Genomic DNA, 10,191 nt, shown 5'->3' on the forward strand with positions numbered 1-10,191 from the left:
AAGCGTCGCAAACCACACCGACCAGCTCAATTCTGTAAGGTTTCAAGATTTGTTGTTTCCCATTTTGTTTGGCCTCTTCTTCTTGACCGATTTGTTTCCAATATTCTTCGGTTATTGTCCCGTCTTCAGACACCTTGTAGCCTGCGCCCATTCGATATCGGTGTTTGTGGACGTTTCTTGCCATTTCGATCATTTGTTCCACGAATGGCTCCCACGATAATGTTCCATCCATTATCACATCACGTCCTTCGTTCAATGCCGTTACTAGTACGGACGATGCAGCATCGGTCGATGATTGATGAACCTAAAATATATAAGGAAATAACAAGAAATGTAGCACGTTAATTATATCAAAGAAGAAGATAATGCATGCATTCTTATATCTTATGAGTTATGACTTATTTTTACGTTTGTTTCTAACAGATTTGGTTGATTTTGCATTTACATTAAAAAAGAATGGATGTTAGAATGTTACTTTATGTGAAACCACACAATTGAGGATGTCTAGAACTGAGAACAACCTACCAATTCAGCAGTTTGAAGCATATCATCATGGTGACCTCTAGAGCTAAGAGCTCTATAAATAACATCCGTCTCCTTAAACGCATCCGCTTCTATGACCACTGCGTCCGCCTCTGCCTCCGACCAAAACGACCTACAAATACACACACATATATATATATATATATATATATATATATATTAAAGAAAATTGCATAACTGATTAAAGTTTTACAAAGAAAGAAAGAAAGAAAGAAAGTATTACTCTTGGAGGATATCTTTGAGGACGGTGCTCTTCCCGGCGCCCATTCCACCACCCATAAGGAGGAGGACGGGACTACGTTTGTTGTGAGCCACCGGAGACATTACCTCCGTACAGTGAGGCTCGTTGCTTCCGCTTCCGATGGCTTTCATCTCTTCTACTAATGTCGAAATTACCCTTGTCACCTTCAGGTCTTTTGTCACTCTCTCGAACCTCTGTTTCCTACGTTATTAACAAAGCATGTTGAAGTGGTCAACTTTAGTGTTCTACAATGTTGTTGACTAATATTCAGGATTATATATTATCATCCTGTTACAAGTTTTGTTTTTGTTCAATGCATGGAACAGCCAGTCACCTCGTCGCTGCCATCACAAAATCCTTGAGTTTTGGTACTTTCTTGTCGGATTCATCGCTTAACACCTGTCATTTTTTTCGGTAAATAAAAATCAAAATAGAATTATATGATAATATTTTTTATTCATACACATGGTTAAAATAAATAACCTAACCCACCTAGCAAACTACATGATAAAGTTACACTCATATAAGCAATTACGCGAATTATATTGTATTTCGTTAAAAAATAAAAACAAAATAAAAAATGAAGTACCTGAGAGATGAGGTTTGAAGATTGGTTCCAGTTAAAAGCAAAATAAGTGAGAATGCATCGGTCAAATTCTTCAAGGAGATGAACATAGAGAGAGTCAGCCTCAGCTTCATTCACCAGATACTCAAACACATTCTCATCATACCCCTTTGTTTTCAACAAATATGCATTTGCTAACTTGCATAGTTGCGGGTATTCATTTGGATCCTCAAATCCTAGCTGTCTTGCTGCATTTTTACACATACGTTTATGTACTAATCAAATACATGATCACATGATTGATTATACAACAGAGAAAATAATGCTTAAAATAAAAAATAAAAAATTTAAAAAGTCTCTAACAATATTGTTTTTTTTTTTTTTTTGTTTGGGTGAAAAGGTCGTTTCTAGCATTAATGGAGAGAGAGGTGGTCCATGTATGTAGTCCATTTTAAAATCTTTTATCACCAAAGTCCAAATACAAATGCTTCCATACAAGATAATACAAGTTATTTTTGCATACAAGTCCTCATAAATTTCGTTATTTGCATATACTTTCCATGATCACAAATGAAAATGATCATTTGGGGGAAGGAAGAGCCCAAGAAATACTAAATCTCCTTTTTCGTCGGTCTAAGAAATACTTATCTGTTTTTCTCTTATTATTATAGTAATATAGTTTGGACGATCTTGATATATATATATATATATATATATATCAGCAAAAGTGTTAATCTTGAAATGTATCGATCGAGGATGTAAGTATACGACTAACCAACATAGTGGGAGAACCTCTCGAGGTTTGGTCGTCGACCTGAATCTTTCCTCTCGATTAAAGGGGCGATTTTATCGTCTTTATTCGCCATCGAATCACCTTGATGATAGAGTTTCCGGCGGCGAAGGAGTGATTCTCCGGAAAACGCAGCAGCTACTACGGCGGCAAGACCAACAAGAGAAGCGAGGAAGAGATGAGTTGATTGACAACCACCACAAGAGACATCTCTTGTTCCTTGTATAGCAAACAAATCAAGAGACTCAATAATAGAGAGAGAAAATTAAAAAGAACAATATTATTTGGTAAACGGAAAAGAAAGAGAGAGGAAGAGCATTACCAGAAGGATTCACCATTCCTTTGGGTTTGAAAAGTCTATTTGTTATTATTTTGGGGAAGAAGAAAGATTGAGACTGGGAGGGGTAGCACTAACTCAACACAACATTGAATTCTATCTTTTGAATTTTGATATTTCTCTTCTCTTCTCATCTAATTTTGTCTAGACTTATTTCTTGAAAGTGATCTCTTAAGAATGCATCTAGTGGGGGATTTATGTATATATACATTATACTATATTATATATGAAATTGGCATCATCAATAATAATTTTTTCTTTTTTGTGAACGAAATTGACATCATGAATGATATAGTGATTTAATGATGACTAACTTATTGCATATGGGGTGGTTTTTAAGAGTAAAATTGCCAGATTGATACTATATAATATATATATTATATCAATATTCATCATATTAGTTACAATATTTTCTAGTAAGTATATATAGCCATATATATTGAATCAATAACATTTTAAAATTCGTGTAACGTAAAAGATGTACAACAAAAATGTGTTTATATAATAATACCGTATAGGGATCTACCAAAAAAAAAAAAAATACTGTAGACACATGAAAGTAACATAAAAGTTTTATCCAAACATTATCTCAACTACTACTAATATACTTTTCGACAAAACTGATCCCACCACCACCTCCGTCATTTTGGTCTTCACAAATCACAATTCTGACCTTTGGTAACTTTTCCATTTGTGACAAACAAACAAACTCGTGTATCTCGTGTTTTGCCCGTCACAATGATTGATTTTTTTGGGAGTAGCGTATATTTTAATATTCACACCTAGCGTGTAATCAATACAAAAACTCGCCAATAAATTTGATAAATCGTTAATTGAAGATTAGAAATGGCTAGTTAATTTATAAAGAATGCTAGTTTAGTTACTAATTTTGTTTAATAAAAATTAAGAAGTGTGATTCGATTAGTCTGAGAGGACTAGAACGCTGCTGCTAAGACGTACACGACACAAGACGTGGTTCAATCCAACGCACTCATTATAGAAATCTGTTGGATTCGATTTAAATAACCGATAAAAGAGATCAATGCATCGTGATGTAAATCAGAACGGTTCTCCCAAAAGACCCAAAAAACAAAAAAAAAAAGAAAGAGAGAGAAGATGTAAACATTAACGATTAAAAAATATCAGACAAGCAAAGTAATGTAATCTTCTAGTTCAACATACTTTAGTATTATTATTATAAGAAGAAGAAAGAAAAAAAAAAGAGTAGAAAAACACAGAGTTCATCACTTGGTTTTATTTGCAAATAGATTCCTAGCTAAGGGGAGGGGGTAAAAAATCACACAGGAGTGAAAACCTTATGATTGATCCTCGATCTCTCTCAGACTAGAAACAAACCGAACAATTTATTTAAGATGATAATGCAAAACAATCGTTCTTGAATATAGAAAAATAGGAGTAAGTAAGAGAAAATGTAGTTTGGTAAAAAAAATATTCAAAGGTTGGAACGAGGAGCAAAGTACTTGGTATGGCGACCTTGAGCAATGATCTTACCAGTCTTCTTCTTCCTCAGCTCAACACTAACAACTGCAACAGCTTTACCAACACGCAATGCTCTTGATTCAATCTCTATCTCTTCCTGTTTTTTTTTTTTTTTTTTCACACCAATTAAACCATCTCTGATCATCAGTTTAAGAAAAAGAAAAAAGAAAAAAAAAAAAAAGAAGAAAGAAAGAAAGGGGGGGGGGTACATGAAGAAAAGCAGCATCAAGGTAAGAGACGTNGGCTTAAAGATCAAACCGGTATATCAAGAGTCTTTCCGCAACTCTTGTGCAACCATTCATTCCACCATCCTTATTCTTGAGGCTTCCTTGTCTTTAGAATCAAGGTATATCTATCTACCAACTCAAAGGTGCCGATTCTTTGGGAGGATCATATCAAGTGGTATCAGAGCACACCTTTAAGTTTGGTAATCTATCATTCTATCATCTTCTAATCTTTTCATCTTCTTTCTTTTCATCTTCTCTCTTTTCTATATTTTCATCTTCTTTCTATCTTTTCATCTTCTTTCTTTTCATCCTCTCTCTTTTCATATTCTATCTTTTTCATCTTTATTTATCTAATTTCGTAATCAGTTTAAAAAAAAAAAAAAAAAAAAAAAAAAAAAAGAAGAAAGAAAGAAAGGGTGGTGGGTACATGAAGAAAAGCAGCATCAAGGTAAGAGACGTTGATCTCGACAGAAACACCGGAATGAGTAACTCCAGCGGCTGTATAAATGACAGCAGATCCAATCAAATCCACCAGAGTAGCCGTTGCTCCCCCGTGTAAGAAACTCCCTGCGTTCTATTTTTCCCCTCAACCAACCAACCAACCAACAGACCCCAATTGAGGAAATTAGAAAAATTGTTGATTTCGATTTGGATTATAGGGGTACGTAGAGGGGACTTACGAGGAGATGAGGAGGGACTTTCATGGAGCAAATGAGTCGGCCAGGCTCGATGAGATCCACTTTGAGACCATTCGTTACAAATCTCTCCAGGAATCTGTGTGGCAAATTCGCCACTTTTGTCTTCTTCTCTTCTTCTCCATCACCTTCTAGATAACGTTTTACCGATTCTAGATCCATTCTTTTTTTTTTCGGGATGGAATTCAATTCCAAGGATAGTGAGTGGATTGATGATTGTGCTCCTCTACGAGTTTTGTTTTTTTTTTGTTTGATCAGATTTTCAAGGGCTCACAATTTTTGTTTTGTACTAGCTAATTCTTAGGGCATCCACAATGGGAGAATATATTTTTTGGGTTCTAAATTTTTTTAATTAATATAATTTGTATTTTTGGTTGAATAAGAACTTTGGGTATTCTAATTAAAATGTACTCCTCCAATGGTGGGTTCTAATATTGAGTCTCTTATTTTATTTATTATTTTTTTTGAAAAGAAATAAATTAAAGTACAATATGAAATTATTGCATATTAAGATTGATGTTTATAAATTATTGCATTTCATAAAATATTAAACATAGAAAACATTAAAACATCATAAAATAGAAGTACAAATCATAAAAAGTGAAAATGATTAACTGTATCCTCCAAAAGTGAAAATGATCAACAAGAATGAATTAGAGAAAAGAAAAGCAGTGGATGTAATATCAATGAATACTTCTCCATCAACCCTCACTCTTTAAACCCTACACCCAACTGAACGAGAGACCCAAAAGCATGTAATAATACTGCATGCAGCTGAGACACAGAAATCTGTCAAACACATCACCAAGTAAAAGTAACGAATGAGAAAAGATTCATGCATGAAAGACAGGACAACCACAAATCTTGGTGCTGCTCAGAACTGCTCTGCCACTTTTAAAGGGCAGCCACAAACTCACTGAAGCAGCTCTTCCGGAATCGATAAGTGCAAGACCTCTCAAATCTTGCTGCACTGAACCATCATCTTTTCCTGTTTTCAGCTTTAACTACTTTAGTACATGTCTATTGCAGAAGATCCAAGAAGGAAAGAGGAATGAAAACCTGAATAACAATACATGTCTAGATTTCTGCATAAGAGAAGCTCAGATTTAAAGATGGTCAATGCAAAAACAACTTTAGTGGACACATCCATCATAATATGACTGTTCCAGCGGATATAGTCAGCAACAAAACACAGATTTGCATAACAGAGCATTGAACAATCTGAAGGTAAGTACACAAAGAAAAGCCCTTAGACCATAATATTTCACAAAGGGTTTAAGCACATTCCTCTCAAGTCAGTCTCAACATATAAGTCACAGAACCTAAAAAGCATACTGGATATATATATATGGTATGTCACAACACAAACTAATCGAAAACTTTACCTAGAGATTGAATAAGAAAACATCACAGGCTATATAAGTTAAGCTATCGCAGCACATTCTACAGAGCAACTGTTATAAGTAATAATCTCAAAATTGAAATAAAGTTGTACAAAAAGACGCAGGAAACAAAAAAAAAAAAAAAAAAAGCTCAGATCCAAGCTACCGTGAGTTAATATCTTTGGACAGATTATGAAAATGAACAATCAAACAAGGCTGCTTAAATCGTTTAAGTGGACAAATCGGGAAAATAAAAACGAAATCCAGAGTATTCACTCTCTGCTTATATCTCACCATCATCCCACAAAGCAGCTCAGAAACATTGAGCATGCAAATGTGATGGATCTCTCTGCCAGCAGCAGAAACCGAAGAGAGAAGGGATGGTAAAAAAGTATCCCAATTGATATAACTAATCCTACACAATGTACGCAATGCAAAGAGAAGAAACTCAGCACGAGGCGCATGGTTGCTACATTGCACAACTAAAGATATCAAAACTGACTCCAAAACTCTTTGTTTCTCCAAGTCATACAGGAATCTCATAACTAACGCATATTAGAAGGTGGAGCTTGGTTGGTTACACAGGCAGACACAATCAACAAGAGATGAACAAAACTCAGAGAATCGAAAGCAATAATCAGAAGAAGATAACAATCAATGAGAGATTAAAGTCAGAGATACCATGGTTAAACCCAATGGAGAATTTGCAGGGAATCGAAGCCCTCTCCTCGAACCATCACCCTCTTTCTCTGCTTCTTTATCCTCCAAAATCGCAAGGTGCGATGCCTAGTGCTAAACAAGAAAAACAAACCATCAAGCCTATACCTTTCTACATATTAACTCATCTGAAGCCGAAACCATCAGTAATTTGAACTAAACAATGGTTTACAAAACTCCTTAAATCTTCTAGATATGAAGAAGCAATGGCATGATCGAGTATCGAAGGCTACTCCATCAAAACCGTGGGAGATTGAAAAGAATTACTTACATGGAAACATTGTAAGTGAGAGGGATAAGATAATTTGAAGAAGACCAGCGAGATGTCCTCCAAATTGATGCACAGGAACAACATAGATCCCAGCTCCACGGTTCATGTGTTCCTCATACTGACCAGGATTCAATCCGGGAACAGCATAGATCCCAGCTCCACGGTCCAACGATTTCAACCGATTAAATCTCCTCCGAAGAGATTTGCGAAAGAGAGAGGAAGAGAAAGAACACAATGCCAAAAAAAAAAAAATTGCTCTCAATAAAAAATTTTACCCAACCATGCGCCAACACGTCACAGTCTCTTCTTCTTTTTTTTCCTTTCTGTACTTTCAATCTCATTGTCATTTTTATAGTTTTATAAACTACTAAAATACGATTATTGACAATTATTATTTATAAATCTACATTTTTGTATGTCATATATATATATAAGTAAATTTATCTATAATCAATACAATAAAAGAAGAAGTGTTTCTCTCTCCTCCAGACGCATGACACCTTAGCCTTAACTTTGAGCCATGTCTTTGACACCTCAGTACAAATTTATACCCTATCAAATTATAACATTAATACAGCTGAGATGATTTTGGAAACAATAGCTTTTAATCAATGGCTCAATTTCTTGTTCGTCGTCGTGATACAATGGATCGACTGTTCTGTTGAATGCCTGATTTCTTCTTATTCGGCGCCGTTTATACCATGGTCCGACTGTGTTGATGATCCTAGCCATGGCTCTCTCTACCAATCTGAGCAGATCCGACGATGATGTTAGCCCCGTCGATGGTCGATCGCTTGTGGTGGATTTCTTCTTCTTCGATCCACCAGAATATGTTCATCAGATCTGACGATGATGGGTTTCTTCTTCTTCTACTTTTCGTTCCCAGGTAACATAATTTTATTCTTTATGTCTCTTAATTTTGGGGAGTAGGGAAGATTTGTAGGCTGTGAATTTGAGATTGTATTGATGTGTTTGAAATCTAGAAATTGGAGGAGATCCAAAGGAGAAAAAGATGAGTGCTCCGGTGAAAGAGGAGAGTTATTTTTGTGTGGTAAAAAGCTGTGTAACATTTGCAATTCTAGAGATGATAAGGTAATATGTAGTGAACATAATTTGTATTTGATTTTGTGTGTCACATTTTGTTTTCAAGGAACTGAGTGTATTTTAACCGAGTTGTATCGGCTAAGATTACATCACATTAGACCAGTGGCTGAGTTTCGAGTCCTACATCTTAGGAGACGCAACACAGAATGTGTTCCTTATGTAAGTTTTCTTCTCACAATGGTTCCATCTCTAGGTTTATTATGATTATCAAATTAGTATTAGTTGGTGAAGTTACTTTCGTGTTGTGGACAAGTCAGGCCTTTAGCTGTTCAACATTTTTTGAAGTTTCTGATCGTTAGATAGATTTAGCCAGCGTTTTGTATTAGACGTTATGTTGATGCAGTTAGTATCTTATAATGTATATTATGCTCCTAAATATTTGCAAACCGATTATGTTACATGTCTAAAGCAAGCTACGGCTGCGAGTCTCTCACACTCTACATTCTGTTTCGTATCAGAACCTCTCTTTGAACCTGTAAGGAGTCTCAATTGATCTGAAGGTGTTAAGGTAGAGAGATATATAAGCGCTTGTTAAACCATGAGCTAACTGTTGCACTGATATTTAAGTATCTTCCTAATCTCTTTGTTGCACTAAACCTGTTCTTGAGGTGACCAATCTCCGTAAATTCCAACTAAAGTCGCAGTAGAAGAACAGGTGGTTACGAGAGGCTCATTAAAATCCAAGATTTTTGTGTGGTTATAAAATTCTACATGAGAAACATTCGCAAGTTCCGTAAACACACTGAACATTTTGGAAATTGTTTTCTTTAATTTTTCATTCTCTTTAACATTATTATCTTCAGGTTTGAGTTTTTTTTCCTTGCAATATTCTTTGTCTTTTGCTGCTGTTTGCACGGTCTATTCTCATGAACTTATTGTCCTCAAGGTCAGAGACCTTTGTCTTTTCTGAAGTACTATTGACAGCATGAGGCCATCGTGTTGAGACCTGGCTATTGTGGTGACAGTGAAGATAATCAGAAATGGTTTCACCTGAGTGTTTCTGGGTCTAAATAATTAATGCATGTGAAGTGGAGACTGTGGCTTGTGTCGGATATCTGCAAAGTATGCCGAAGAGGAAGATCTGTTGGTGAGATGAGGAAAAACACAGTAGTCTAGAAGCAGGTCCCGATCAGAATTAACCCACACAGCTGATGAACGTTAATAGCAAATTTAGAAGCATATAGGAGAAGCAAATGTGAGCTTGCAACTGATGTCAACCTAAATTATATCTTCTACTTGGTTGAGTTTTATATACATATGATATTTGTTTATAGTTTGAATTCAAGTTTGGATCGCTTAGCAAAGGAACCGATTATGCTTCATACAAACTTTGTATCTTATTTCTATGTCCTGCTTTCAATGTAAACATTCTCACGTACAAGATAACTTTCATTTTGTAAGCTAAGAAATAATGTTTTATTGTAGAAATAAAAACTCAATTTTAATTTTATTGGAAGACACTTTCATTTTCAAATATATATCTAATTTTGGTTTAATGAAAACCGAAAATTTTGGATTAACTATATTAACATCCAAAATATTCAGTATTGTTTTAGTAAGAGAAGAATATAATTTTCAAGTCAAAGAAACAAATATTTATTTTTTAACATAAAAAAATTAAAATATATGTAAATTAAATTTATGAAATAAAAAACTCAAGTATCATATGAAAATAAAAATAATACTAAAATACTAAATAATCATTGAGTTATCAAAAATTTATGAAATTTGATATCAAAGAACATATATATTACATCATGAAATCATAAAAAAAAAAAAAAAAAAAAAAAAAAAAAAAAAAAAAAAAAAAAAAAAAAAA

General features: G+C 34.6%; 3 protein-coding genes and 1 long non-coding RNA gene across 7 annotated transcripts in view; 1 reads left to right on the forward strand and 3 right to left on the reverse strand.

The window, feature by feature from the left end:
* The window catches only part of LOC104761894, an 11,263-nt gene extending 7,758 nt beyond the window's left edge, over nt 1-3,505 (reverse strand). Inside the window, exons 1-5 of the mRNA XM_010485064.2 lie at nt 2,462-3,505; nt 2,125-2,358; nt 1,374-1,597; nt 1,119-1,183; nt 871-985 (exon numbers count right to left, since the gene is read on the reverse strand). Coding sequence (XP_010483366.1) covers nt 871-985; nt 1,119-1,183; nt 1,374-1,597; nt 2,125-2,358; nt 2,462-2,477 — 654 coding nt within the window. The 5' untranslated portion in view covers nt 2,478-3,505. The remainder of the gene's footprint in view (nt 1-870; nt 986-1,118; nt 1,184-1,373; nt 1,598-2,124; nt 2,359-2,461) is intronic.
* LOC104761883 (acyl-coenzyme A thioesterase 13-like) lies at nt 3,812-5,236 on the reverse strand. Its single transcript, XM_010485052.2, has 3 exons — nt 4,884-5,236; nt 4,631-4,777; nt 3,812-4,073 (listed from the first exon to the last, which is right to left on the reverse strand). The coding sequence occupies exons 1-3, from the start codon at nt 5,058-5,060 to the stop codon at nt 3,930-3,932; spliced, it is 468 nt and encodes a 155-aa protein (XP_010483354.1). The 5' UTR covers nt 5,061-5,236; the 3' UTR covers nt 3,812-3,929.
* Nucleotides 5,444-7,585, reverse strand: LOC104761905. The gene is made up of 2 exons (XR_763331.2): nt 7,269-7,585; nt 5,444-7,072 (listed from the first exon to the last, which is right to left on the reverse strand). It is a non-coding gene; the product is annotated as an uncharacterized LOC104761905 (long non-coding RNA).
* LOC104761911 lies at nt 7,742-9,772 on the forward strand. Of its 4 annotated transcripts, none has more exons than XM_019243266.1 (4): nt 7,742-8,154; nt 8,252-8,319; nt 8,419-8,531; nt 8,782-9,772. In XM_019243266.1, the coding sequence occupies exons 1-4, from the start codon at nt 8,033-8,035 to the stop codon at nt 8,863-8,865; spliced, it is 387 nt and encodes a 128-aa protein (XP_019098811.1). In that variant the 5' UTR covers nt 7,742-8,032; the 3' UTR covers nt 8,866-9,772. The 4 variants fall into 4 exon arrangements, with proteins under 4 accessions (XP_019098811.1, XP_010483384.1, XP_019098813.1 ...); XM_010485082.2 differs by having other exon boundaries at nt 8,831-9,772; XM_019243268.1 differs by having other exon boundaries at nt 9,259-9,772.

Source organism: Camelina sativa, chromosome 3 (genome assembly GCF_000633955.1).
Source record: "Camelina sativa cultivar DH55 chromosome 3, Cs, whole genome shotgun sequence".
Lineage (NCBI taxonomy): Eukaryota > Viridiplantae > Streptophyta > Magnoliopsida > Brassicales > Brassicaceae > Camelina > Camelina sativa.

Bases quoted from the DNA above. Each gene is read 5' to 3' on its own strand.
- LOC104761883 (XM_010485052.2), bottom strand. From the start codon at position 5,060: ATGGATCTAGAATCGGTAAAACGTTATCTAGAAGGTGATGGAGAAGAA. The intron at 4,778-4,883 runs GTAAGTCCCCTC...GGGGAAAAATAG, and splicing joins AAGTCCCTCCTCATCTCCTC to AACGCAGGGAGTTTCTTACA. The intron at 4,074-4,630 runs GTACCCACCACC...AAAAAAAAACAG, and splicing joins TTGATGCTGCTTTTCTTCAT to GAAGAGATAGAGATTGAATC.
- LOC104761911 (XM_019243266.1), top strand. From the start codon at position 8,033: ATGATGTTAGCCCCGTCGATGGTCGATCGCTTGTGGTGGATTTCTTCT. The intron at 8,320-8,418 runs GTAAAAAGCTGT...TTTGTTTTCAAG, and splicing joins AGGAGAGTTATTTTTGTGTG to GAACTGAGTGTATTTTAACC. The intron at 8,532-8,781 runs GTAAGTTTTCTT...ACATGTCTAAAG, and splicing joins ACACAGAATGTGTTCCTTAT to CAAGCTACGGCTGCGAGTCT.